This window comes from Hippichthys cyanospilos, chromosome 3 (genome assembly GCF_059441005.1).
Source record: "Hippichthys cyanospilos isolate Australia breed blue-spotted pipefish chromosome 3, RoL_Hcya_1.0, whole genome shotgun sequence".
Classification (NCBI taxonomy): Eukaryota; Metazoa; Chordata; class Actinopteri; order Syngnathiformes; family Syngnathidae; genus Hippichthys; species Hippichthys cyanospilos.
The window spans coordinates 16,775,032-16,798,010 of NC_142371.1; the positions used below are offsets into that span (position 1 = coordinate 16,775,032).

A 22,979-nucleotide genomic window follows, 5' to 3' on the forward strand; every position below is an offset into this window, starting at 1 on the left:
TGTACCCCCTGTTAAGTCATTTTTCAGCCTACTCCATAATTAGCATTTTTGCATGGGGGAAAGAAAGAAATAAATAAAAGCTGAAAACAGCTGCGCCATCCATGTCTGACTTACTCAACTTTGGCACTACACTTTGTAGTGGCGGCGCTAGGCATATTTTATTTATCTGGTGCACAGATACCTCATGTAACATCTGTCATCTTTCTGGCTCATCTACTGGGAAATTGCATCACCAATGACCATCCTAATAAACCTCACAAAATAAAGGCAAATGCGTCACTAAAAAACAATTTGCCACTAAGTTGCCCATGTTCCACTTCGTTTTCTCTTAACTTTAGAAAACAAATGTAGTGTGACTGTCGCCAATTAAAAATATTTGAAAAAAGTCATCATTTATAAGTTTACAGTTTTTGTACATAAAGGGAACATAGCCCCCCCCCCCCCCCCCCCCCCCCCCAAGAAAAAAAAGCATAGATAGCGCTCCCAAAAGTCCTAATACTTTCATTGTGACATATACAATATTCCTGTTTCAATTGCATGTACGTTACTTTTGCTATGATCGCATTTTTAAAATTTTTTTTACATAAAAGGGACATAGACCCCCACAAAAAATACGGACGGACAGGCCGGGGGTTGAAAGCAAACGAGCTCGGCTCAGGGTCACGCTCCCCCTCGGACGGGCGGGCGCGCGTGGATGACGCACAAGCGGAGCGCGCGGGCGCGCGCGCCGGGAGGATGTCGGGGAGGGCTCGGACGTCATGACGACAGGTCCATTCGACGCACGCCTTCGACGGCGGCGAGCGGGCGGCGAGCGGGCGGCGCGCGGACGTCTTTTCGTTTGACGGGCGCGCGAGGCTGCGACCTCGTGGGGAGAAGTGCAATCCGCGCGCGTGACGTCACACGCTCGCCTTTCTCGCAAGGACGGGAGAAGAGCCGACACTTGCGCCGCTCAACAACTTGTTGATTATTTTTTTTTTTTTTTGGCTTGTTCGGGGGAAGGAGAGGAGGGAAGCTTCCCCGCGAGGACGATGCTCGGGAGGAGAAGGTGACCGTGTTCCGGTACCGCGCGGCAGCCGTCCACTCGCTTTTCCGGAGCGCGACCCGATTTGCTTTTTTTTTTTCCTTTTTCATCCCGTCTTCCGCGGCGCCTCCAATCGGGCCGGCGCGCCTAATTTAGCGCCCCCCTTCCCCCCCCCTTCAGACGATCAAACGCCCTTGCCAGGCGTCCGCAGGTCTACCGGACCGTCGCGGGATTCTCGCGACGAGGGCGGCCGCGGAGAGGCGACGGAGGGCCTCTGGCGGAGCTTTCAAGGACGAGGAAGGAGAGTGGAAACATCTGCGAGGAGCCACGTCACGCGCCGCCGACGAATGGAGATTTCTCGTCACCCCCAAGAGCGCTCGGCCCTCGCAAGGACTTTCGGAACATCTGGGAGCCGTCGATGAGGACTTTGCCTCCCGTCCTGCCCGAGAAGCGTTTGACACATGCCGCCATGCGAGGAGAGGAGTCCGCGTGAAAGGGGTGCACCTCTTGAACCCAGGGGCCCATTGTCCTCGCCCGCTCCAGAAGCTTACGGATGAGCGCTCGTTAGTTGGGCTCCTCCCCACCGATGGACGGGGCGGCGGGGGGCGCGGGGACGCCCGGCAGCGGGGGTGACAGCCTCCCCCGACGCAACGGCGGCGAGTCCAAGAGGCGCAGCAAGGGCAGCCTCCCCTCGCCGGGGTACAGGCTGTCCCAGGCGTCCCTGGAGGGGGACAAGGACGCCCCCTCAGGGGGGCGCTGCCGCCGCCTCTCCGTCGTGAGCTCCGGGCTGCCCTTCCGGCCGGCCGGCACGCCGGGCACCCCGGGGCACCCCCCGCCCCGCTCGGTGGGATTCGCCCCCTCCCGCGCCGCCCTGGCTTCCACCTCCTCGTCGGGGGGCGGGGGGGCCATGGTGCCGGCCGGGGAGACGGCCGGCGCCGCGGCGGCGGGGACCCCCGAGACGCTGGGGGGCCCGGGCGCCTTCGCCGCCGGCCCGGACGGAGAAGACTACAGCCAGTCCAACCAGAGCACCTTCATCCAGAGGCAGTTCGGCGCCATGCTGCAGCCCGGCGTCAACAAGTTCAGCCTGCGCATGTTCGGCTCCCACAAGGCCGTGGCGCTGGAGCAGGAGCGCCTCAAGTCGGCCGGCGCCTGGATCATACACCCCTACAGCGATTTCAGGTAGGCGCGCCCGTCCGTCCTTTCATTTGGACTTTGGACTTTTTACGCTTAGGGCCTTGAGCGCCGTTGACGTAAAAAGACGTCGACCGGGACTCGAGGAGCGCCGCTGACGTTAATTGACGTCGGCTGGGGTTTTTGGATTTTGCGGCTCGTGTTTGAGCCTTAAGATGGGGGGAAAAAAACATTAGAATCGGTCAGAAGGCCGCAAATCCTTTTAACAAACAAACTGGGACATGCTGAAGTCTGGGCGCTTCCGTATTTTCTTGCTTTTCTGTCTTAACGTCGCTGTTTATATTTCTACGTTGGTTAAATGACAACCGGGGCTGAGCCCAAAGACGTAACTTATCGAATCAACGGAAACATTATGTTGTTAAATGACGTTATTAGGTTTAAAGTCTTTCATGCATTTTTTTTTTTTAACCTAATCAGGTTGTAAGCAACTGAAGGCGATGACCGATCTGACCCCAGTCAAGTCACCATATTTACCCCTTGCTATATCTATATACAGTATATGCGTATGTGGTAGCTGGGGTAGGCACCGGCAAGCCCGCCGCCCGCGTGAGGATGAGCGGCTCTCGAAAATGGACGGATGGAATGGTCGCGACGGAAAGTGATTGGGTGACGCGAGCGGTCGCCCTTCCCCCAGGCCGACATTAAGCAAATGTATCTGATGTCATGGGCTGCAAGAAGGATTTGATGCAAATAAGTTGGCTGGTGCCCACTTCTGACATTTACAAGTGCAATTAGGTTTGAGTTGTGTGCAATGCATTTTAATCAGCATTATTTATTTATTATGATGTTTCTCTGTGAATAGTATGGCTAAATAAGTTGTGTAAACCTTTGGTGCTTTTGCTGCGTGCAATGTTACAGTGGCTGAGAAGATATTTTATCGAGTGTTCCCTTGGTTATCACAGAGTTGTTCCAAAAAATACTCCCACTAACGCAAATTTGCAAAGCAGAGTTTACGCTAACATTTTTTTAAAGCACTCTGATTGGTAGAATACTGCTCCAACACAACTGTATCATGGCTGTCGCATTTACAGTGGAAAATTCATACATACACGCAGCTAGCTTATCGGCTGAGTGCAAACCAATGAAAGAAATACTTAGAACCAAGCACATTATTTACTTTTAAGCAAATTTCAACCACTTAGAAGCCAAAATGTCATTTCTGTCATTTTTTGCCAATTGGATTTTTCAAAATGGGTCTCAGTTGACGGCCGTGTACATTAGGAATCAGGTGAGAAACTGAATGCCGTTTCACACTGCTAAATCATATATTCGGGTAAGAAGCGGAGTCTTTTGTCGTGAAAAGGTGGGAAACATTGCCCCCTGGCGGTACGGCGACAAAGCGCCTGATTCGACTTGTAGTAAAAAAAAAAGTGCTTGACTTTTTTTAAATGTTAATATCGCAGACGATCAGCTTAATTAATGGCGGCGGCCAATAAACTGGCGAGATTGCGCAGCCTTAGTTCGTATTCACGGATGGGAAATCTCAGGCTTGGAAACGGGAGTAGCGACCGAGCGAGCGCTTTTGTTGTGTGCGGCGCTGTGATGCGAGAGGAAACCGGATGAAGGCGGCACAAGAATAGGTGTTGGGAGGGGGGGGCGTCTCCATGGCAGACAAAGTGCAGGTGACAAGTCGTCCAATTTAGACAGCCGCGTCTCAACTTGTCAGATAGCGCCGGTAAAAATACTCGCTCGGAGTCTGCTGCCACTCAGGCGGCGCCGCGCAGATGAGATCCCGGCGCCGTCTTGCTTTGACTCGGTTCACGCCGCGGGACCTCCCCGCCGAATCCCCCCCGCCGAATCCGCCCCGCCGAATCCGCCTCTGGATTTGCGGCACCAAAAGGCCCACCTGAAAGCCTTTGATTTCCTCCAAAGCCGAACGTGCGCGTTATAATCCCGTGCGCCTTATATTTCATTTCATTTCATTTCATATAAAGTCTTCAATTTTGACCTCTGCATTTCAGTTCTAAATGTATTTATTACAATTAAAATTTTGACAACAGCGCGAGATGTTTTGTAATGTATAAAAATCAGTTGAATCTGAAAAGAAGTGAAAAACTGGAAATATTTTACGCTTAATACTGATATTGTGCCTTTACTATTTTGGATAGCGTAAATAAGAGAAACGTCGAAGGCTAAATGGAGTAGCAAATCCTGACTCCTCCCACTATGGAAATCCTATTGAAATCAGGGTGAGAAACGCCCACTTTGCTCGGCCGCCCGCCTCTGCCGTGACCTTGTCACGTAATTTGTGGGGTCAACCCACAAGCCGAAGCCGAAGCAAAAACAAAAAAATGAAAATGCAAAAAAAAGAATAAAAACAGGCCTGCGTTTATTTTCATGAAATCTTGAGTGTGATCTGCATTTAAGTAGATATTTCATAAAACCAGTGATTCCCATTCATATTGTGCCCATTTGCTGCACTAACTATAAATGATTTTTTATTCAATTAATTCATGTTAAAAAGGATACTTTTTCAAATGCATTAGAATTTTAGACTAAACTGTGATTGTATAAACCTTACACGATTTACAGTATATTGCGGTTTTTTTTGTTAATGTTAAAAAGGAGGCAATTTTCGTTATAGCTGTACAATTTTAATCTTCTTTACAGTCATTGCAACGAGCGGGGGGTAAAATAATCTGCCTTTTCTAATTGGGAAGCACCGCACCGGTCGAAGATGAAGAGCCAAGAGGATCGCTATAAAACATGGCAATACATCTTTATTGATGCAGTGCTTTGATTATACAGTATATATATATATTTTCTTAATCATGAAACGGTCAAGTTGGTTGAAAATGTTTAAATTAGGACTCACATTAGTTTTGTCTTTCGGGCACTTTGATGCACTTGAAATATTTGTTTTCGGTTTCAGATGAACCTGTAATCTGTATCAACTTGACATGATTTCTACCGCTTTTTCTTTTGTTAATGTTGAAAAGTATACAATTTTAGGGAAACCTATACAGTTATAATCTTCCATGTAGTCAGTGCAACCAGTGTGTGCGTGAGCGTGCGCGCGTGTACTTGACGAGCAGTGCACAACGGGAAGCCGGAAAACAATCCGGCCTTCTGGATGCGGCGCTCTCACAGCGGTGGGTCACGCCCCAGCGGCAGCGTAGGTCGGGGCTTCAGTAACAAACGTCCGCGCTGGCCGCCGCTAAGACGAGCTCAAGCTAGCGCTCCCTCGCTACGATTTCTCGCCGCAAAGACAATCGGGAGCGGGTCTCCACGCGGGCGGCTCGTCGGCCCCCCCCCCCCCCCCCCCCCTTCCGAGCAAGGTTTTGATCCAAACCGCGGCGGTCGGGCCCCGCGGCGGGCGGCGCGCTCGCGCCCCGGCGACTGTCACTTGAGCTCGTCACTGTTTTCACGCGGCGAGTGAGTCATCGGCGCCCGAGGAGAAAATGACTAGTCGGCTTGTTAATTTGGGCCTCCCCCTCGGGGAGACGCTCTCGCGCTCGGCAAAACAAGGCGCCGAAAGGCGGTCCCTTTTAGTCAACGCGCGCTCGGGGTCACCCCGGGGTCCGGCCCGGCCCGGCCCGGCCCGCGTTTTGTTTGGATGCAAGCCGCTCGACATTTGGGACCGCCAAACGCCTACAAACAAACACTCAACCTTACTCGTACTATCGTTCTGGCCATATGGACAAAAAAAAAAAAAATCTCACTTTTCATCAGGCATTCTGGACCATTAGCGTTTTAATCCACCGTATTTTATAATACAAGCGCAAAATCGCCATTAATCATAAAACATTAATATTACTATTAATATTTCCAGTTTTTGCATTTATTGAAGAAATTCAACTCATTTTTTTATCATCTGGCGGGCCGGATTAAACACATTCGTGACCGTTTCTGGACCGCGGTCCGTATGTTTGAAATTCCTGCCGCAACCAAAATCCTCTTCAAGAATTTACTCTGCAAGCAAGGCTTACCCTCAATAAGAGGTCTGAACTTGTGGCCACCGCCGAAACGGCCCCCACAAGTGGAAGAGGTCCCCTCAAGACGGTAAAACCCGTAAGCATGTATCAAACAGCAAAAGCTACCACGCTCGGACGCGCGCGTCCACGGCGTTGAAGGCGGCCAACGTGGCGTAATCTCGGCCCCGGTTCAAATCCAGGCCAACGCGCGTGCCCGAGGACGGGAATAATTGCAATTACCGCCGGCGAAAGATTACAATTGACGACGGATGAATTATGTATGCCCTAGTAAATTATGCACCTCGAGTGCGTGTGCATAATTCATCGACGTGACTTTTGAGTTAAGTAGCCGAGATTACACGGCAAAGCGGCTTTCCCGCTCCTTTGTCCCGCTCCTTTGTCCCGCTCCTTTGTCCCGCTCCTTTGTCCCGCTCCTTTGTCCCGCGTTGACCACCGACGCTACGCATCCAAAAAGTGGGCCCGGTGCTGCGTGCGTGCGTGCGTGCGAGGCTTTCAGGAAAGGCCGTCGCTCACTGATAAGCGCCGGGTTGACGAAGTGGCCGTGCCGCCGGTGCTGGAAGGATCCATAATGAGGAGGAGGAGGATAAGGAGGATGTCACAACGTACCGTAATTCCCCAAATATGGCACTTTTTTTTTTTTTTCCCCAAGAAGGCCGAAAGTATGGGTGCGGCCTATAAACCGGCGGTTGTCAAAGCGGGGTCCCCGGACCCATGGGGGTCCGTGGCCCGACCGCGAGGGCTCGGCGAAATCATTTGGGTGTTTTGGGACTGATTTCGTTTGTCTTTTAACAGTTAAAGATTTGTGCCTTGTTTGGCTCGGTCTTTGTTTTTTGGCGCCACCTTTGGCCGCTGTCGATATTACATTTCGTAGCGCGGCTTCAGTCGGGAGCAGCTGCCGTCGGTGCGCATGCGTTGTTCCTTCTCTTTGTGAAATGTGTCTGTACGTTGTTTTCTCGGTTGGAACGTTGTCATTTCTGATAGATCGTATGCCCCGAACGAGCCAACAACTTGTGAGCGTGGATAACATGCGAGCTGAATTAATCAAATTGTGCAACCGGCTATGCATTTAGCTCATTAGCATTTGGGTTTGTGCCAGAGATTTCCCTTTTCTATATGTTAGCATATGCTAACGTTTTGCATTGATAAGAACTCCTTTGCATCTAATTAAGGTTTTGTGTTGAAATGACTAGCATTTTTAATCCAGTTGTATGTTCGATTTAATGTAATTTGCATAGCCCCAGTCTAAAAGGGGAAAAAAAAAAAGTGCGCCAAAGTGTCTGAAAGAAAAAAAAAAATGTCAATCCCGATTTAAAACTCGAAACATTTGAACCCAACTGAGAGGATTGCTGCTGAAAGAAAATCTGAAATACTAAATGTAAATTGATCTGGAACATTAACACAGGAGCACCAATATCTTCAACATTTTAGAAGCGTGCCTGCCGACGCGAGTCGAGCGGCGGCTGAGAAGAGCGCACCCACTCAATGACTTGACTACGCGCGTGTGTGTTAGCCAAGTTATTGAAGTGGACCCCGTTGCTAGCTCGCGCATCAGAATTGCAAATGCAATTAAAGTTTGCGGGCTGGCGGGAAGTAGTGACCCCGCGAGGAGCCGCTCGGCTGCTGTGGCGCTCCGCCGCTCCGCCGCCGCCGTCTCCTCTGATTGCCGCCTTGTCCGCCTTGATGAAAAGCGCGGGGAATCGAGGCTCCATTGCATACGGAGTAAGATGGCTGCCAAAAAGGCCCACGCCCGTTTGGGTACGATTATAGACTGTGTCGAGTTTGAATTGTTTTTGTGAGGGTGCGGCTGGAAATCGTGTGGAGGTATTTTGGATACTCGTGGATTTGATATTTTGGTTTCCAGTCGAATATGCAAATTGAGATGGGCCGATCTATTACGGAATGAAGACGAATTAGCTACAAATGAAGATGTTTATATTCTTTACTTATTTATTGTTGTGGTTATGTGGCAGTTTATAAACATTGTGATGGACCGGTTTCTAATTTTCAGATGATGATTTGCAAATAAGAAATGGGTTTGTAGTCACAAGCTACTGTCAGTCCAATTTCGTGAAATCATTTCGGAATAAATTGGACACTCACGTTGCAAACTATCAGCTGTTGGTGTAAGGTGGCTGTCAAAAAGATGCATGCGTGCGACGCGCCGACTTTGCATGAAAATACCTTGCACTCTCACTCTCAAGATTTTAATTGGTAAACCCAACACAATTTTGAGTCGCGCTCTTTCGAAAACAATTCAAACGCACCACAATTTCGAGTCGTAATCATACACATTGTTACACACGCATGCGTCTTTTTGACAGCCATCGTATGCTTCTAGCCTATTCAAAGTTAGACTGGCGAGGCATTCAAAGCCCGCTCACAATGCGGGAAATCTGAAAGACACCTAAGGTAGATGATATTTATTCTGTTTTGCTGTAGTTTTGACATGCGTCACAGTAACAACGAAACTAGCGGGATTTGACCTCAAATTTAAGGGTGCGTCTTATACACAGGGGCGTCTTATATTTGGGGAATGATGGTAACATTTTGCCATTTATCTCATTTAAACACGCCCAAACTTCAAACCTTCACATATTGGACACAATTAGTGATAGTACTAATTGTTAAGAATAATAACTCCCGTGTATTTCACAGATCGTCAACCTTAACCCGCCATTTTGTCCATAATTCGGTGATTTTAAAGCCGGTTTCAAACTGATCTTTTGCGGACAAAATGCCAAAGATTGGCGGCCATCGTCGCCCGCCTGATAATCGGTCCAGACGTCTTTTTGTTTGTCGCTGTAATTGCCATTTGGAAATCGCCGGTGGTAAAAGGCCGTCCGTCCAGCTTCCCGCTTGACGGCGTGTTACACCACAATTGATGATTTTTATGAATAGATGATTAGCCGTCCCAGCGGAATCGTGGAATTGTTCTCCGTAATCGCGGCTAACAAAGGGAATCGTCAAGGTCGCGATTCATCTTTGTGCACCGCTATGGCAGCAGTGAACGCGTGTGTGTGCGTGTGTGTGTGTGTGCATGGTGAGTCATACTTCATCTTCATCAGTCTAGTGGTCCCACCATGAGGTTTTGTTACCAAATTAGAGCTCAATAGGGATCGACCGCGCCGCTCGAGTGTGCGCGCGCGCGCGCGTGTGTGTGCGACGTACGGCTTCGGCTGACGGATGAGAGCGAGAGACGGAAGGAGGACACAAGTGGCGGCCGCATGATTGGCCCGGCTCGTCTGTCATCCGTTAATCGCCTTCAACATTGCTGCGTCCTCCTCGTTTTGTGACCGGGTGCACACACGCATGCCCGAAAATCCAGATTGATGACGAGTCTCAAGGTTACAGGGGAACTTTGGTGTCTCAGGGCAGCCTCTCCGATTTTGGACATGTAGTACCACCTGGAAAAAACAAACAAAACATAGTTCTACATGTACCGCAAACTATTTAAAGGGACAATGTGTAACATAGTGGTGCGTGAAGAGAATGCAAAGAAGCACTAAGATTAAAAAAAGAAAAAACATCATTTATTCTTTTTTTTTAATGTTTCTAGTTTTAAATAAAGGTCATTAAAAAAATGTTCCTGGAAAAAAAGTAGCTTTCCAAGTACAGTACCAACATCAGACGGGCAATGTGTAAGATTTAGTACCATCTAGTGGTGAACACGGAGAATGCAAAGGGGCAATGTGGTTAAAAAAACATTCCTAGTTTTTTTTTAAACAATAAAACACGTCAAAAAGATGAACACATCCTAGGACTAATGTGTAAGATTTAGCAACATCTAGTGGTGAGCTAAGAGAATGCAAAGGGCACTGCGATAAAAAAAACAAGTTTGTACATGTAACTTTTTTTTTTAAAAAGGTTGTTAAAAAAATATACCTAGGGGAAAAAACAAGGCTCTTCAGGTACCAGAACAAAGCGAAAATGTGTAACATTTTGTGCCACCTAGTGGTGAACGAAGATAATGCAACTAGCGTGAAAAAAAACAGTTTAAAATTGTTTTGTTTTTTTTCCCCCCAAATGAGTCATTAGAATGCACCGGCCAAAAAACGTTAGCTCTCCAAGTACCGGTAAAACGAGCAGCATTAGCATGCGGTAGCGAGTCTGTTTGTAAAAGCCGGTGGCATCCCCCGGCAGGTTCTACTGGGACCTGTTAATGCTGGTGCTGATGATGGGCAACCTGATAGTGCTGCCGGTGGGCATCACCTTCTTCCGAGACGAGAACACGCCCTCGTGGATCATCTTCAACGTGGTGTCCGACACGCTCTTCATGGTGGACCTGGTCCTCAACTTCCGCACGGGCATCGTCAAGGAGGACAACACGGAAATTCTGCTGGACCCCCGGTGAGAGCGCGCGCGCGCGCCCAATACTTCGCTACTAGCGGGGCAACCGATCAAAAAACCCGCCAGTAGCAACTGCCGTAATTAGCTAGCTGTATATTAGCGAACGCCGTCAAATTGTGCCTTGTCATACAGTATAACTTGGGCGTAATTAGCTAGCCGTTTACGAGCGTCCTAAATTAGCGATTCAAAATGGCATTGCCTTGATGTTAATAGTAAATTTGTGTCACAAATAAAACATTGACCAGATGAAATGTTGGGAAGAAAATGTTAAGCTAGCTGCCGGCGGTCACACCCGCACTTGGCCCAATTTCAAAATAAAAGCCCGAAGAGGCTAATGAAGTGTTGAAAAAAACCCGCTAGTAGCAAGTAGCAATTAGACGCGAAGGCAGTCAAATTCCGCCCTGTCATTCGGTGTTTATTTGCGTCCAAAATTGGCAACTTGCGTGGCGTTGTTTTGATGTTGCTAGCAAGTATGTGGTACAAATAAAACAATAAGACCAGACGAAATGTCATGAAAAAAAACAATGTTAAGCTGGCGGTGCCCAATTTCGAAATAAAAGCCTGAAGAGGCTAATGAGGTATTGACCTCGATATATTAGATGGTAAGCTTTATTTTGACGTCAGCCCTGCTTTGGCAGTGTCGCACGTTATGTTTGTAGCTTGCTTTTCGACTTCAGAAAAAAAAAAAGTTCTTTCGAGTCTAACAGGGTTAAAATCATTCACTGTCAAACAGTGCGACAATAACCCCTTTTAAAAGCCAAATAATGAACGAGTTTATTATTCGACGTTGCTGGCGTTCGTCCAACAGAAAAACTGTATCACGAGCAGTAAATAACTGGCAACTAAAGAACTTTGAACTCATTCACTGCCCAGGACGGCTATAGACGTCGGGATCTATTTTTGCTCGGCCGCCGGTGAACCATTTGATTTGAGTCCCGGGGTGCCTTGAGATGAGAGTTTCAATTTGTTCTGCGACAATGCTCTTAATCGAAATCGGACAAACCAAAATGCGGACCGAAGGCCGCGTCGACGTTCAAACAAACGAGCGGCACGGAAAGGTGCCGGCGGGCTAGCGGAAGAAGTCCTTTGTGGAGGGATGCGACTGAGCCGCGGCGCCGGCGTCGGCGTCGCAGGGCCATCCGGCAGAACTACCTGAAGAGCTGGTTCCTGGTGGACTTTGTGTCGTCCATCCCGGTGGACTACATCTTCCTGATGGTGGACAGCCTGGACTCGGAGGTGTACCGCACGGCGCGGGCGCTGCGCATCGTGCGCTTCACCAAAATCCTCAGCCTGCTGCGCTTGCTGCGCCTCTCCAGGCTCATTCGCTACATCCACCAGTGGGAGGAGGTGAGAGACTCCTTTTACAGCCGTACTTCTATTATTTTCCCATTTCGTGACGTCGGTCCGTCATCGGTGGAGCCGCTTTTTACATGTGCCGCAAATAGCCAAATCGGTCCCAAGGCCCCAGAAACGCTCCTCGTTGCGGTTTAGGTATACCGCGAAGCGGCAGGTACCAAAAAAAGCCAGTAGAGTGGAGCCCGCTCGATTTCTCGGTGGAAAGCGCCTTTGTCCAGCCGAATAGAGTGGAATAGACCAGAGTAGGGCGGCGTAGAGTCCATAACGTCGGCGATATCCGACTTCCCAAAAAAGGAGCAGAGGAGAGCCGGCTCGATTGTGCGGTGGAAAGCGCTTTTGTCGAGTGGAGTGGACCAGAACGGAATCCGTCGCCTCAATGGAAAGGGACTACTTTTTGGAGGAGCGCAACGCAGTAGGTACCAAACAAAGCAAGTAGAGAAGTGCAGAGTAGAGCTGGGAAGATTTTTTCGGTGGCAAGAAATCAACCTGGCTGGACCCTGCTCTACTCCACTTGCTTTTGTGGTTCCCACTGCTTTGCGACCCTCAAAAAGTAGTCCCTTTCCATCGACGTTATCGACTCTGCTCGACAAAGCGTTTTCCACCAAGACATCCACCCGGCTCTACTCGCCAACGCTTGGCATTTCCAGCGACGTTATCAACCCTACTCTGGTCTACTCTACTCCGTTTCCACTGATGTTATGGACTCAACGCCGCTCTACTCCGGTCCACTGTGTTCTATTCTACTCTACTCGCCGAAAGCGGTTTTCACCCCGAAATCGGGCGCTTTTTTCGGTACCTACTGCTTTCCGTCGACGTTTCCGAGCCTACGCGCGGTACTCTGATAAACGGAAGGCGGGCTTCCGCCAGGAAATTCAGTCGGCGCCATTGGATGGGCAAACCAGCCCGGCCGGTTCCCACCCCGAGAGAAATGTCCTTTGGCCACGCGGCAAAGGAGCGGGGTGAATAACGCGGGTGGGTGCGGTGGCTCCCGTCAGATCTTCCACATGACGTACGACCTGGCCAGCGCCATGGTGCGCATCGTCAACCTGATCGGCATGATGCTGCTGCTGTGCCACTGGGACGGCTGCCTGCAGTTCCTGGTGCCCATGCTGCAGGACTTCCCGCCCGACTGCTGGGTCTCCAAGAACCTGATGGTGGTGAGCGCGCGCCACGTTTGCCCTTTCCTCTTTCCTTGCCAGCCGCAAGAATTCTGCTCGCGTAAAATACTTGTCTGCCAGTCGCCACGTTTTTTCCTTTTTATGAATAGACCGGCGTCCGGCGCTCCTCTTAATTGGAAGCTCATCGATGGGAGCGTTGCTCTCCATAGCCACCAAAGACGCGACGGACGGGTCGCCGTTTCCGATGACGCTCGGCGCCGAGTTAATTGGCTCACGTGACGGGATGGCCGAGCGGAATAGAAAGCGTGGTTCTTGTCCGCCGGGAGAGGGGAAAATCGAAGGCGTATCCTCCGGAGTGATGAGGCGCAAGCGTGATTGTGAATGGGCCTCTTTTTTTTTTTTTTTTTTTTTTGAAAGCGACACACGCAAGAACGAAGCACTGAGTCACGTCAGCGCCGTCGCCATGACGACGGTTGCCGAGCAGGCAAACGCTGCCGGGATCGTCCCCGGAGAAAGTCCCCTCATGTGTTGGGCCAGCCGCCTAACGCGCACATTACACAAGGGTCCAATTTGCATATAATTGAACCTTTATCATCGCATAATTGCCCTTCTGGAGCTGCCCCGCTTTCATTTTTTTTAATTCTTAAAAGGTCTGACGCTTTCGTGCGGTTGGTTCCACAAATGTTTTGAGAAGGAATAATTGACCCCTTGCTTGGCGGTGTCAAGTCGATCTCTTAAAGGGGAAGTCCAAAATTTACACAGTGCAGGGAAATCCATTTCCCATCTTGGGTGGCGGCCATTTTGCCACTAAAAGGGGACAATATCCACAAAACATTCTTGACAAACACAATATTGATCCGAATGATGTGTTCTGCCTAGTGGAGACACATAGTTTTTTTTTTGGGGGGGGGGGGACTTGCCCTTCAATGGGCAAAATGGCCTCCCTCCAAGGCGGATAAACACCGGCGGTTTTATATTCCACAAATGCAATATTAATCGCAATGATATGTTTAGCTTAGCGGAGACACATACAAGGTATTATTGTAATTTGGGGGCCCGACGCGCCCCCCCCCCCCACCTCACGGTATCCGGCGGCGCTCTCCCGGCAGAACGACACGTGGGGCGTGCAGTACTCGTACGCCCTGTTCAAAGCCATGAGCCACATGCTGTGCATCGGCTACGGCGCGCAGGCCCCGGAGGGCATGACGGACGTGTGGCTCACCATGCTCAGCATGATCGTGGGCGCCACCTGCTACGCCATGTTCATCGGCCACGCCACCGCCCTCATCCAGTCGCTGGACTCCTCGCGCCGGCAGTACCAGGAGAAGGTGACCTCCCGCGACCCCGCGCCGGCCCCGATTCTCGCCTTTTCCGCCGCTTTTATTTGCCGTCGTGTACTTTTGCCTTCGACCGTCTGTGCAGTTGAGTTGGAAAAAGACGAGGTTTTGATCCATTTGAAACAGCCGTTTCACCTCGCTCGCTTTTGAAATTTCACTCCCTTTTAAGTCGTCGTTGGCGTTCTTAAGCATTTCAGTTAAGTAGACTTAAAATGAATTCTGAATCAATTTGACATTTTGATTGTACGCTCTTGTTGCTGAGTACGAAGAAAAATCAGTTTTAATCGTGCTATTTTCTATTATTTTCAAAATGAATTTAACTGGAGATCATTTATAATTCAATTGTAGTTCAGTTTTAAAATATAAAGCCCTCATAGACAATGATTTTTGTAAGGTCAAACCAATATACTGTATATACACATATATATCAAGACATGATTTTCTGGATTTTTGATCCCCCAGTGATTGAACCAACCGTCTTAAAAAATGATTGAAAGTTAATTCCCCAGAAAAAGAAGTTGAGGGCCATTTATGAATCAAACACCATGTTTGTGAAGGAAAATGAAAAGATTTTCTAAACTTTTGATCCCCCAATAAAATGAAATCATTAGATACAAATTAAAGTACTTGAAAAAATTTTTTACTTCTTAACAATTTTCATGACGTTAAAAAAAATACTACGATTTTCTGGATATTTGATCCCCCGGCGATTGAAACTAGGATTCAATTCATTCAAAAATAATTAAATGAATTCAAACAATTACTAAAACGCGTTGTTGACGCAACGGACCAAAACAGTCGGGTGCTTCTTCATTATGTTTTCAATTTAAAAACCAAAAGATGAAACGCCTACGAAGGGGAAGATTTGCTGCGTTTTGACCATTTTTGCTGGTGTTTGCAGTACAAGCAGGTGGAACAGTACATGTCCTTCCACAAGCTTCCTGCGGACGTGCGCCAAAAGATCCACGAGTACTACGAGCACCGCTTCCAAGGGAAGATGTTTGACGAAGAGAACATCTTGGGAGAGCTCAGTGAGCCGCTGAAAGAGGTAACGCACACCAACTGGTAAAGGATCAACTTAATCGGTTCCAAAACTTCAGCATTTGGGCTCACGGGCCCTGGACTGGCGTTTGGGGAACTCTGCTTTATTGCGAAATATATATATATATATACAGGTATGTGTATGACAATGTATCACATCCTACCTTTTTGTTGTTCATCTGGCCGCCGGCCGCCCTCGCAGGAGATCGTGAGCTTCAACTGCCGCAGCCTGGTGGCCAACATGCCGCTGTTCGCCAACGCCGACCCCAACTTCGTGACGGCCGTGCTGACCAAACTCCGCTTCGAGGTCTTCCAGCCGGCCGACTTCATCATCCGGGAGGGCACCATGGGCAGGAAGATGTACTTCATCCAGCACGGCCGCGTCAGCGTGCTCACCCGCGGCAACAAGGAGACCAAACTGAGCGACGGCTCTTACTTCGGAGGTGGCGCCGCCGACCCGGAGCGCCGCCTTTCTTTCCGCCCGTCCTTGATCGCCGCTTGTCTTCGCCGTCCCAGAGATCTGCCTGCTGACCCGAGGGCGGCGGACGGCCAGCGTGCGGGCCGACACCTACTGCCGTCTGTACTCCCTCAGCGTGGATAGCTTTAACGAGGTTCTGGAGGAGCACCCCATGATGCGGCGGGCCTTCGAAACCGTCGCCGTGGACCGACTGGACCGGATAGGTACCGTGTTTCTCCCCGGTCGAGTTTTTTTCTCCCTCCTTTCCAACCGCCGTATTAGCCGGGTCGACTTAAAGCTGCAAAACGGACATTTTTTTTTTTTTTTTTTAGTAACATTAATTCCAATGCAAACAGCGGACTTTGATGCATTATGAAAAGGACAAGACAGCTTGACTCGGTAAAGAAAGCAAGTAATATGATCAGCAAATCATCTCCGAAAACCACCAATTAAAGTAAAAAAAAAAAGGGGGGGGGTCGACTTATAAGCGAGGTCAACTTGCACTTTGAGAAATACGGTGACTTTGAAGCAGATTGAATTTTTTTTCTACCCACCTAATCCGACCGCACGTTTTCCAAGTTGTAAGGCGCTTTTGTCAAGCGTCCTTGCTAGAAAAGGTCAGAGCACATCTTTGAATGGGGAGAGAAACACTTTGACGAACCAAAAGCTGTAAGCCGTCCGTTCGCACCACCTACCATTTTCTTCATGGAAATAACATGAATAGAAACAACTGAGAGTGGTCATCCTAAAGCCTTTACGGATTTTTTTTTTTCCAGGATGATCTCAGAGAGGTGAGGCAGGGTGAGCTCATCCATCTTAAATAAAAAGAATCTTAAAATGCACCCTGTAATTTCAGGGAGGCCAGAATTGCAGTTTTGTGCTCCGCGCTCCAGTTCGGAGGCAAGCTAGTTTTATCGTCTTAGAAACATGAGTGCAATTTGAGACAAATAGTGTATCCCTCCATTTGGTTTACAAACTGAACTGATCTCAAAACCACAGTAGGAACAGTTGCGTAAAGCTCGGTTTGTTCGAGAGTGATCAGTAGGAACGGCAACATTCTCAATTGAGTAATTTACTGAATTTTCCGCAGTATGAGGCACACCTAAACGCCTTCAATTTTCTCAAAAGCATTTTGCAAAATGCTTATTCGACTTCAGGTTTCTGGTTAAAATACCAAATTTGCAAGTTGTCTTCAGCTTTTAAAATTTGGGGGGCGGGGACACAAGCATATTTTGCTCCCAATTTCTCTTTTGAACAGCAAACACACGTAAAACGTATTTGGTAATTGATGCATACTCCAGCCACCACTGTAACTTCTATTCGATGCGCCTTATAATCCGGTGCGCCTTATATATGAACGGTTCGAAAGTAGGCCATTCGTTGAAAGTGCGCCTCATAATCCGAGTGCGGAAGATACGATACGCCTTTGAAAAGTCATCCGAGGACTTTCTCTAGCCTTTACGGGGCAATTTGAGTGCCGCTACCAACATATTCGACTAGCATCTAGTGCGACTCGCCGCAGCCAGTTCCGCTAGCAGCTAACGTTAGAGCCCGCCGGCACCTTATAATACAGCGTCAGCGTAGTTACGTCTTTTTTTAATGAACACAGTTAGCATTTTCACATCAAATCTTTTCACAACAAAGGTATGGAAAACCGTATCGAAACGCCTTTCGCGCAGAGGTGCACATTCCTGTTGTTTGTTGTCGCCCCCCCCAGGCAGAAAGAATTCGGTGCTGCTACGCAAGTCGTCTCAAGGAGGTTCGCTCGGGGGCAGCATGGGGCGCGGCGGCGGCCGAGGCGGAGGAGGTCCCGGGACCGGCGGCCTGTCGGCCGGCAGCCTGGGCTCCTGCGACAGCATCCTGGTGCAGCAGATCGTCAAGCACGACAGCATGCCGGCCATGCAGGACGCCATCGCGGCGGCGGCCGCCGGAAGGAGCGGCGTCATCGGAGGAAGCGGCGCCATGTCCCCCAGGCCCCGCCCCGTCATCTGGGCGCCGCTGGTCCACGCCCCGCTGCAAACGGCCGCCGCCACCAGCAACGTGGCCATCGCCCTCATGCACCAGCAGCAGCAGCAGCAGCAGCAGCAGCTCCAGCAGCTGCAGCATCAGCAGCAGGCACTAGGGGGCGCTTTCTTCCTGCCCTCCCCGCTCATCTCGCCGTCGGGCTCCGCCTCCTTTCCGCTCTCGCCTCCTCGCGCTCCGGTTTTGCAACCCCTGCGCCCTTCCGTCAGCTCCCTCATCGGAATGATGGCGATGAGCGGCATGGGAGGTTTGTCCCCCAGAGCCTTCCCCGCCTCCCCCTCCACTCTGGGCCCGCCGGGCGGCTTGACGTCCCCGCCCGTGGCCAAAACCCCTCCCGCCGCAGCCTCCTCGTTGCCGGTCCAACAAGCGAGGGCCCTTCACTACAACCTGCGCCTCCAGGCCGATTATCCCGCGGTACTCGGCGGATCTCTCGCCGCGCCGACCGCCGGCGGGGCGTCGACCCCTCCCTTACCCAAGGTGCAGACCGGCAACCCGCCTCCCGCCAACGTGGGGTCGTTAGACGCCGGCGCTACCGCGAGCGGCCAGCAGGGGGCGAAGGAAGCTCTGCTGCGCCACGGGGGCAACGGCTGTCAGGGCCTTCCCGCCTTGGGCAGGCTCACCCAGGAGGCCAGGCTGCTATCGGCGTCGCAGCCCACTCTGCCCCACCGCTCCTGGGCGGCGGGATTGCAGCCTCACCCGCCTCTCCACCGCAAAGCGTCTGGCGGCAATTTGCTGGCGGCCCCTTTCCTGGCGGGGCAGTTGGCTCGAGGCGGCAGCGCCGGAATCCTCACGTCCACGCCTCTCGCGCAAATCCAAGCGCCCCTTCAGCCCGGCATGTACGCGCAGTGCGCTCCTCACGCCAACCCCTTAGCCGTGGCCGCATCGCCGCAAATGCCTTCGGCGGCTTCCCCTCCAAAGCAGACGGCGCCGTCCGCCGTCCCTCCGCCCGCGCCCTCGTCCCCGACGCCCTCTCAGACTCCCCGGCCGAAAGCCGCTCCGACGGCGCCCTCTCGCTCGTCCTCGCCCCCTCCTTGCTCCACACCTCCATCCGCAGGAAGCGCCTCGCCGTCGCTGGTTTCAACGCCGCGTCCCAAACCCATGGCCACTCCGTCTCCCCGTTCTTCGTCTCCCTCGCCCTCGTCCACCCCCCCGCCCTCGTCCCTTTCCACTCCGGTTCCGCTCCCTCAAACGTTTGGAGCCAAGTCATCTCTGAGCTCTTCGCCGCCCGCCGTGGCCGCGGCCCCGACGCAGGGCGCCCGGGTCAAGGCGTCCAATACGCCGCCCGCCGCCTCGCCGTTGTCCGGTCCCAGTCCTTCCCCGACCCCCGTCCCCTCCCCGACTCTCACGCGGGTGGCGAGGATCCACCCGTCGAGCGTTTCCCAAAGCGCGGCGCCAACGCAGTCGTCCCTCTTCTCCCAAACTCCCGTCCAGACGCTCGCGCCGCCGTCTCCGCCGACGTCCAACCCTCCCCTGAGTAAATCCCCGAGCCCGACCTCCTGCCTTCAGCCTTCCGTCCTTAGTTCCGCCAGGAGCCCGTCTCCCAGCCAGATCCCCAAAGCCGCGTCCTCCCTAACTTCAAATCCATCCCCGGCGAGCGCCAGCTCCCCCGCCAAAGTCCGCTTCACCGTGCACCCGGTAAAGCCAACCCATCCCGCGCTGGCCCCCGCCGCCGCGTCGGCTTTGACTCGTCCGGCCAAGTCAAGCCCCGGCTCGGCAAAGCCGCCCGCGTCCCCGAGTGACTCGGCCGCGTCCGCTCAAGCGCCGAAACCGAACGCCGTCCCCTCGGGGGCGTCGGGCCATCCCTCCAAACTCAATTCCGCCGTCCCGTCGGCGCACGCGGCCGCCCCGCCGAACGGCGGCTCCCCGAAGCTGGCTAAAAACGAGCCCCAGCTGCCGGTGGCCAGGAAAGACTCGGAGGGGCTGAGACACAAACTGCCCGCCAACATGTGAAGGAGCAAACGGAGAGGAAGTGGCGCGCGTCCTGCTGACATCCCATCTCGTGTGGACAGCTTCGTGGTGTTTGCATTCATGCTAGGATGTGCTTGTCTTAGAACGTCACGTGTTTGTGTGACTCAACCGGGCCACCCCTCATGCAACGTGCGCGCGCTCCACGTGTGGCTCGGCCACGGTTCGGGCGAGCGGGCAAAAAAACACAAAAAACAAAACTATGGCGGCTGGGGAAATGGTTCCTCTTCCGTTCCCCGGCGGATCACAACAGCAATACATGTTGGAAAAGCTCCGGTCCTGAGCGTAAGTTTTTGGAAGCTTCCGGCTTCGGCGTTTCATTGACGTGTAGGACAGCGGTTCAGTGGGGCAATGCAGAGTAGACGTTTTTGAATGGCAAACCCATTCGAAACAATGGTAACCCTATAACGATAATAACCCTAAACCCCAAATAATATTAAGAAAGAAGTTCAAACGTTGCAAATACTGTACATTCAAATGTATTTGCAAATGCGTTGGAACGTTCTTCAACACGTAATTGGAAATACAATTGAGCTCAAAGGTGCAGTGGTACTTCTACTTACCAAATGAATTTGTTCCGGAAGCAATCTCGTAATGTGAAAGCAGAGCCGCTTTTTATATGTAAATAGCCTTATCCGAAATGCTTTAAATGAATATGATTAAATCATAAAAATGCATCCAGAATGGTTACAAATACATAATAAAATGACGTTAATGCATAATAATCAAAATATATCAATGTAAAGAATAACAAAAACGCTCCTAAACCCTTTAAATAAATCAGATGAATTGTAGCAGTTGACAATATGAATGCGGTACACTTGTTTGCCTTGGGATGGTGCCGGTGTGTTGGTGATGAGTGCGGAGAGCGACACCTTTTTAGGACGTTTATTTTGTAGGTTTTTATTTGACGTTTCCAGTGATCCAGGAGTCTGCAAGTCCACACGAGCAATAATATTCATTTTGGGGACTATTTTGAGCATGTAAGCTTACTTTAGTTTGGGGTCATGTAAAGTGCTTCCTGTGTGACGTCATTGCTAAAGTGCTAATGATGTGCGTGACAGCCGAAAGTGCTGTGTACTTTTGTGTTTTTATGTGAATATGTACAATGTTAGCCGTAGCGAATTTTACCGTAGTATTGGTGGTAAGTCTTGTGTTGTGGGTAAGCCGGCATATTAATAAATGATAAAAATGCATCACAAATACGATAGTGATAACGCAATACATAGCTGTCATGTCTGTCTCATATGCCAACAATGTCGCCTTTTATATTTTTTCCGCTTGCGAGAAACAATGTTCTTCCGCCGAGGCGTTTTGTAAGCTGGATTTTTCGTAACAAGAGGCGTTAGTAAGTAGCGGTACCACTGTACATTCCCACATAGTAGAAAATGCACTCAAATGTATTTGCAAATTCGTTCAAATGCACCTGTAGGCAAAAAATATCATTTTTCCCTCATAATGCCATGCGTGGTAGTGATGTATGCGTGCTCTGTGGCGTTTGGATAAAGAGAAATGCTGGTTTTCATATTTAGCCTCCCTCCAAGAATGTTCAAACGTAGATGCAAGTGTATTTCAAATGAGTTGCGTCACGTTTGAACATATTGTTAACATTCAGAAGCATTTGCCGGTCCGAAACGTTTACTCCGCATTGGCAGTCTGGCCGGGAAGCTCCGGACCCCCAAAAAATCAGATGATGACCCAAGACTTACGCGCAGAACTGCGCGTTGCAGTATCCAAACTATGAACATGTGAAGATGTGATCTTTTTTCACTCTAGTTTGTAAAAGGAGCGAGCAAGCGCTTCCAGGCAATAGACGCTGCTTCCCATCGTCACCAAAGTGTAATAATAGCGCCCAGAAAAAGATTGGTCCACGTGAATCCCTAGGAGCTCTAGTTTTGTATCGTCCCAGGTGTGCGTTTAGTTTTTTTTGCCACGCAGCAAACTTTTCCTTCTTCCCCGCGGGGCGGACGACTCGTGTTCATTGTTGCTTTTTGTGGCGGGCTGCCGTGTTGTATGGCGTAAGATCAAAAAGACGACCGCGCGTTTCAACGATTTGGATGAGCGCGACTCTAGATGGCGTCGAGTCTGCGGATTGGGAACTTCGGAATGCAACCCTCGTTGGCGCGGCCGACCGCGCGAGACGCAATAATTCATCTTTATTTGTACTGCATTGATCTTTACTTGGTAATCGGATTCCACCTCAGCGTCGGTGTGCGCGTTTGAAAGGCAAGGGTTTTTCCGAATCGGCCGCGGTGCTTGTTTCCAGCCGTGACCGAAGCCCTCGTTGCGCAAAACCAGAGTTGTATTCCAAATACGTTGGAATGGGTCACGGCAACTTGCAATCGTTGAACACGCATGCGCCTTTTTGACAAGCATCTCATCTTAGCCCACAATGTTGTAGATCCGTAAATACGGGCCGGGCCGCTTTCATCATTTTTCCGCGCGAGCTTTTTCATGTGACTGCGCACGCTTGGCTAGCTTTGGTCCACGGGCCCGTCCGCTCGCCTTTGATGTTTGTGCGTGGGTAGCAACAAGGAGACCATGATGCCTAGACTCTTATCTCTACCGAAGGACCAAAATGTTTGATTTCCTATTCGCTTACTTGAAAGAAGCGCAATTGATGTGCGAGTGCTGGGTGGAGCAGATGATTGTGGTGTCGTCGATGTCGTACGTGTGACTATATAATAACGCCAATAAAGCTGCTTTAGATAGCATCCTGTGGAGCAGGAGCGCTTCATTTGTGTATGTGCTTATTTGCGTTTGTCGCCGCGTTCTCCTCTTTGCATGTGTAATTAAAGCGCGGTGACAACAATGGCGGCTGGCGGCGCCACGCGGGAAGCAACAAGCACGCCTTTGCTTCCGATTTCAGGTGAGGAAACGGCCAAACGTCGACGGCAATCGTCCCTTTTTCCCAATGTTAATGTATTCATACATTAAGGTGCCTGCGTGATTAGCGCCAACCTGGAAATGGATGGATGGCTAGGTAAACTCTTTTGAGTTTACCTAGCCATCCATGAACACTGGATTATGAATGAATGAAAAACACATTGCGCATAATTCATATTATTCAATCGCACATACATACATGTTTCCAAAGCTTTATGCAAGAGTTCATTCAATTTATACATGTTAAGTACAGTGGAACCTCGATTTACGAAATGGATTTGTTCTGGAAGTAATTTCCTAATG

At 50.5% G+C, this 22,979-nt stretch overlaps 1 protein-coding gene across 1 annotated transcript; it reads left to right on the forward strand.

The window, feature by feature from the left end:
* The first annotated feature begins 692 nt into the window (after positions 1-692).
* Positions 693-22,527, forward strand: LOC148425974 (potassium/sodium hyperpolarization-activated cyclic nucleotide-gated channel 3). Its single transcript, XM_088410244.1, has 10 exons — positions 693-1,045; positions 1,202-2,200; positions 10,288-10,494; positions 11,628-11,841; positions 12,846-13,007; positions 14,078-14,296; positions 15,207-15,353; positions 15,549-15,789; positions 15,863-16,027; positions 17,521-22,527. The coding sequence occupies exons 2-10, from the start codon at positions 1,608-1,610 to the stop codon at positions 19,773-19,775; spliced, it is 4,203 nt and encodes a 1,400-aa protein (XP_088266370.1). The 5' UTR covers positions 693-1,045; positions 1,202-1,607; the 3' UTR covers positions 19,776-22,527.
* Positions 22,528-22,979: the final 452 nt, after the last annotated feature.

Coding starts and splice junctions, on each gene's coding strand:
- LOC148425974 (XM_088410244.1), top strand. CDS start 1,608: ATGGACGGGGCGGCGGGGGGCGCGGGGACGCCCGGCAGCGGGGGTGAC. Junction 10,495..11,627: donor GAAATTCTGCTGGACCCCCG/GTGAGAGCGCGC, acceptor TCGGCGTCGCAG/GGCCATCCGGCAGAACTACC. Junction 15,354..15,548: donor TCAGTGAGCCGCTGAAAGAG/GTAACGCACACC, acceptor CCGCCCTCGCAG/GAGATCGTGAGCTTCAACTG.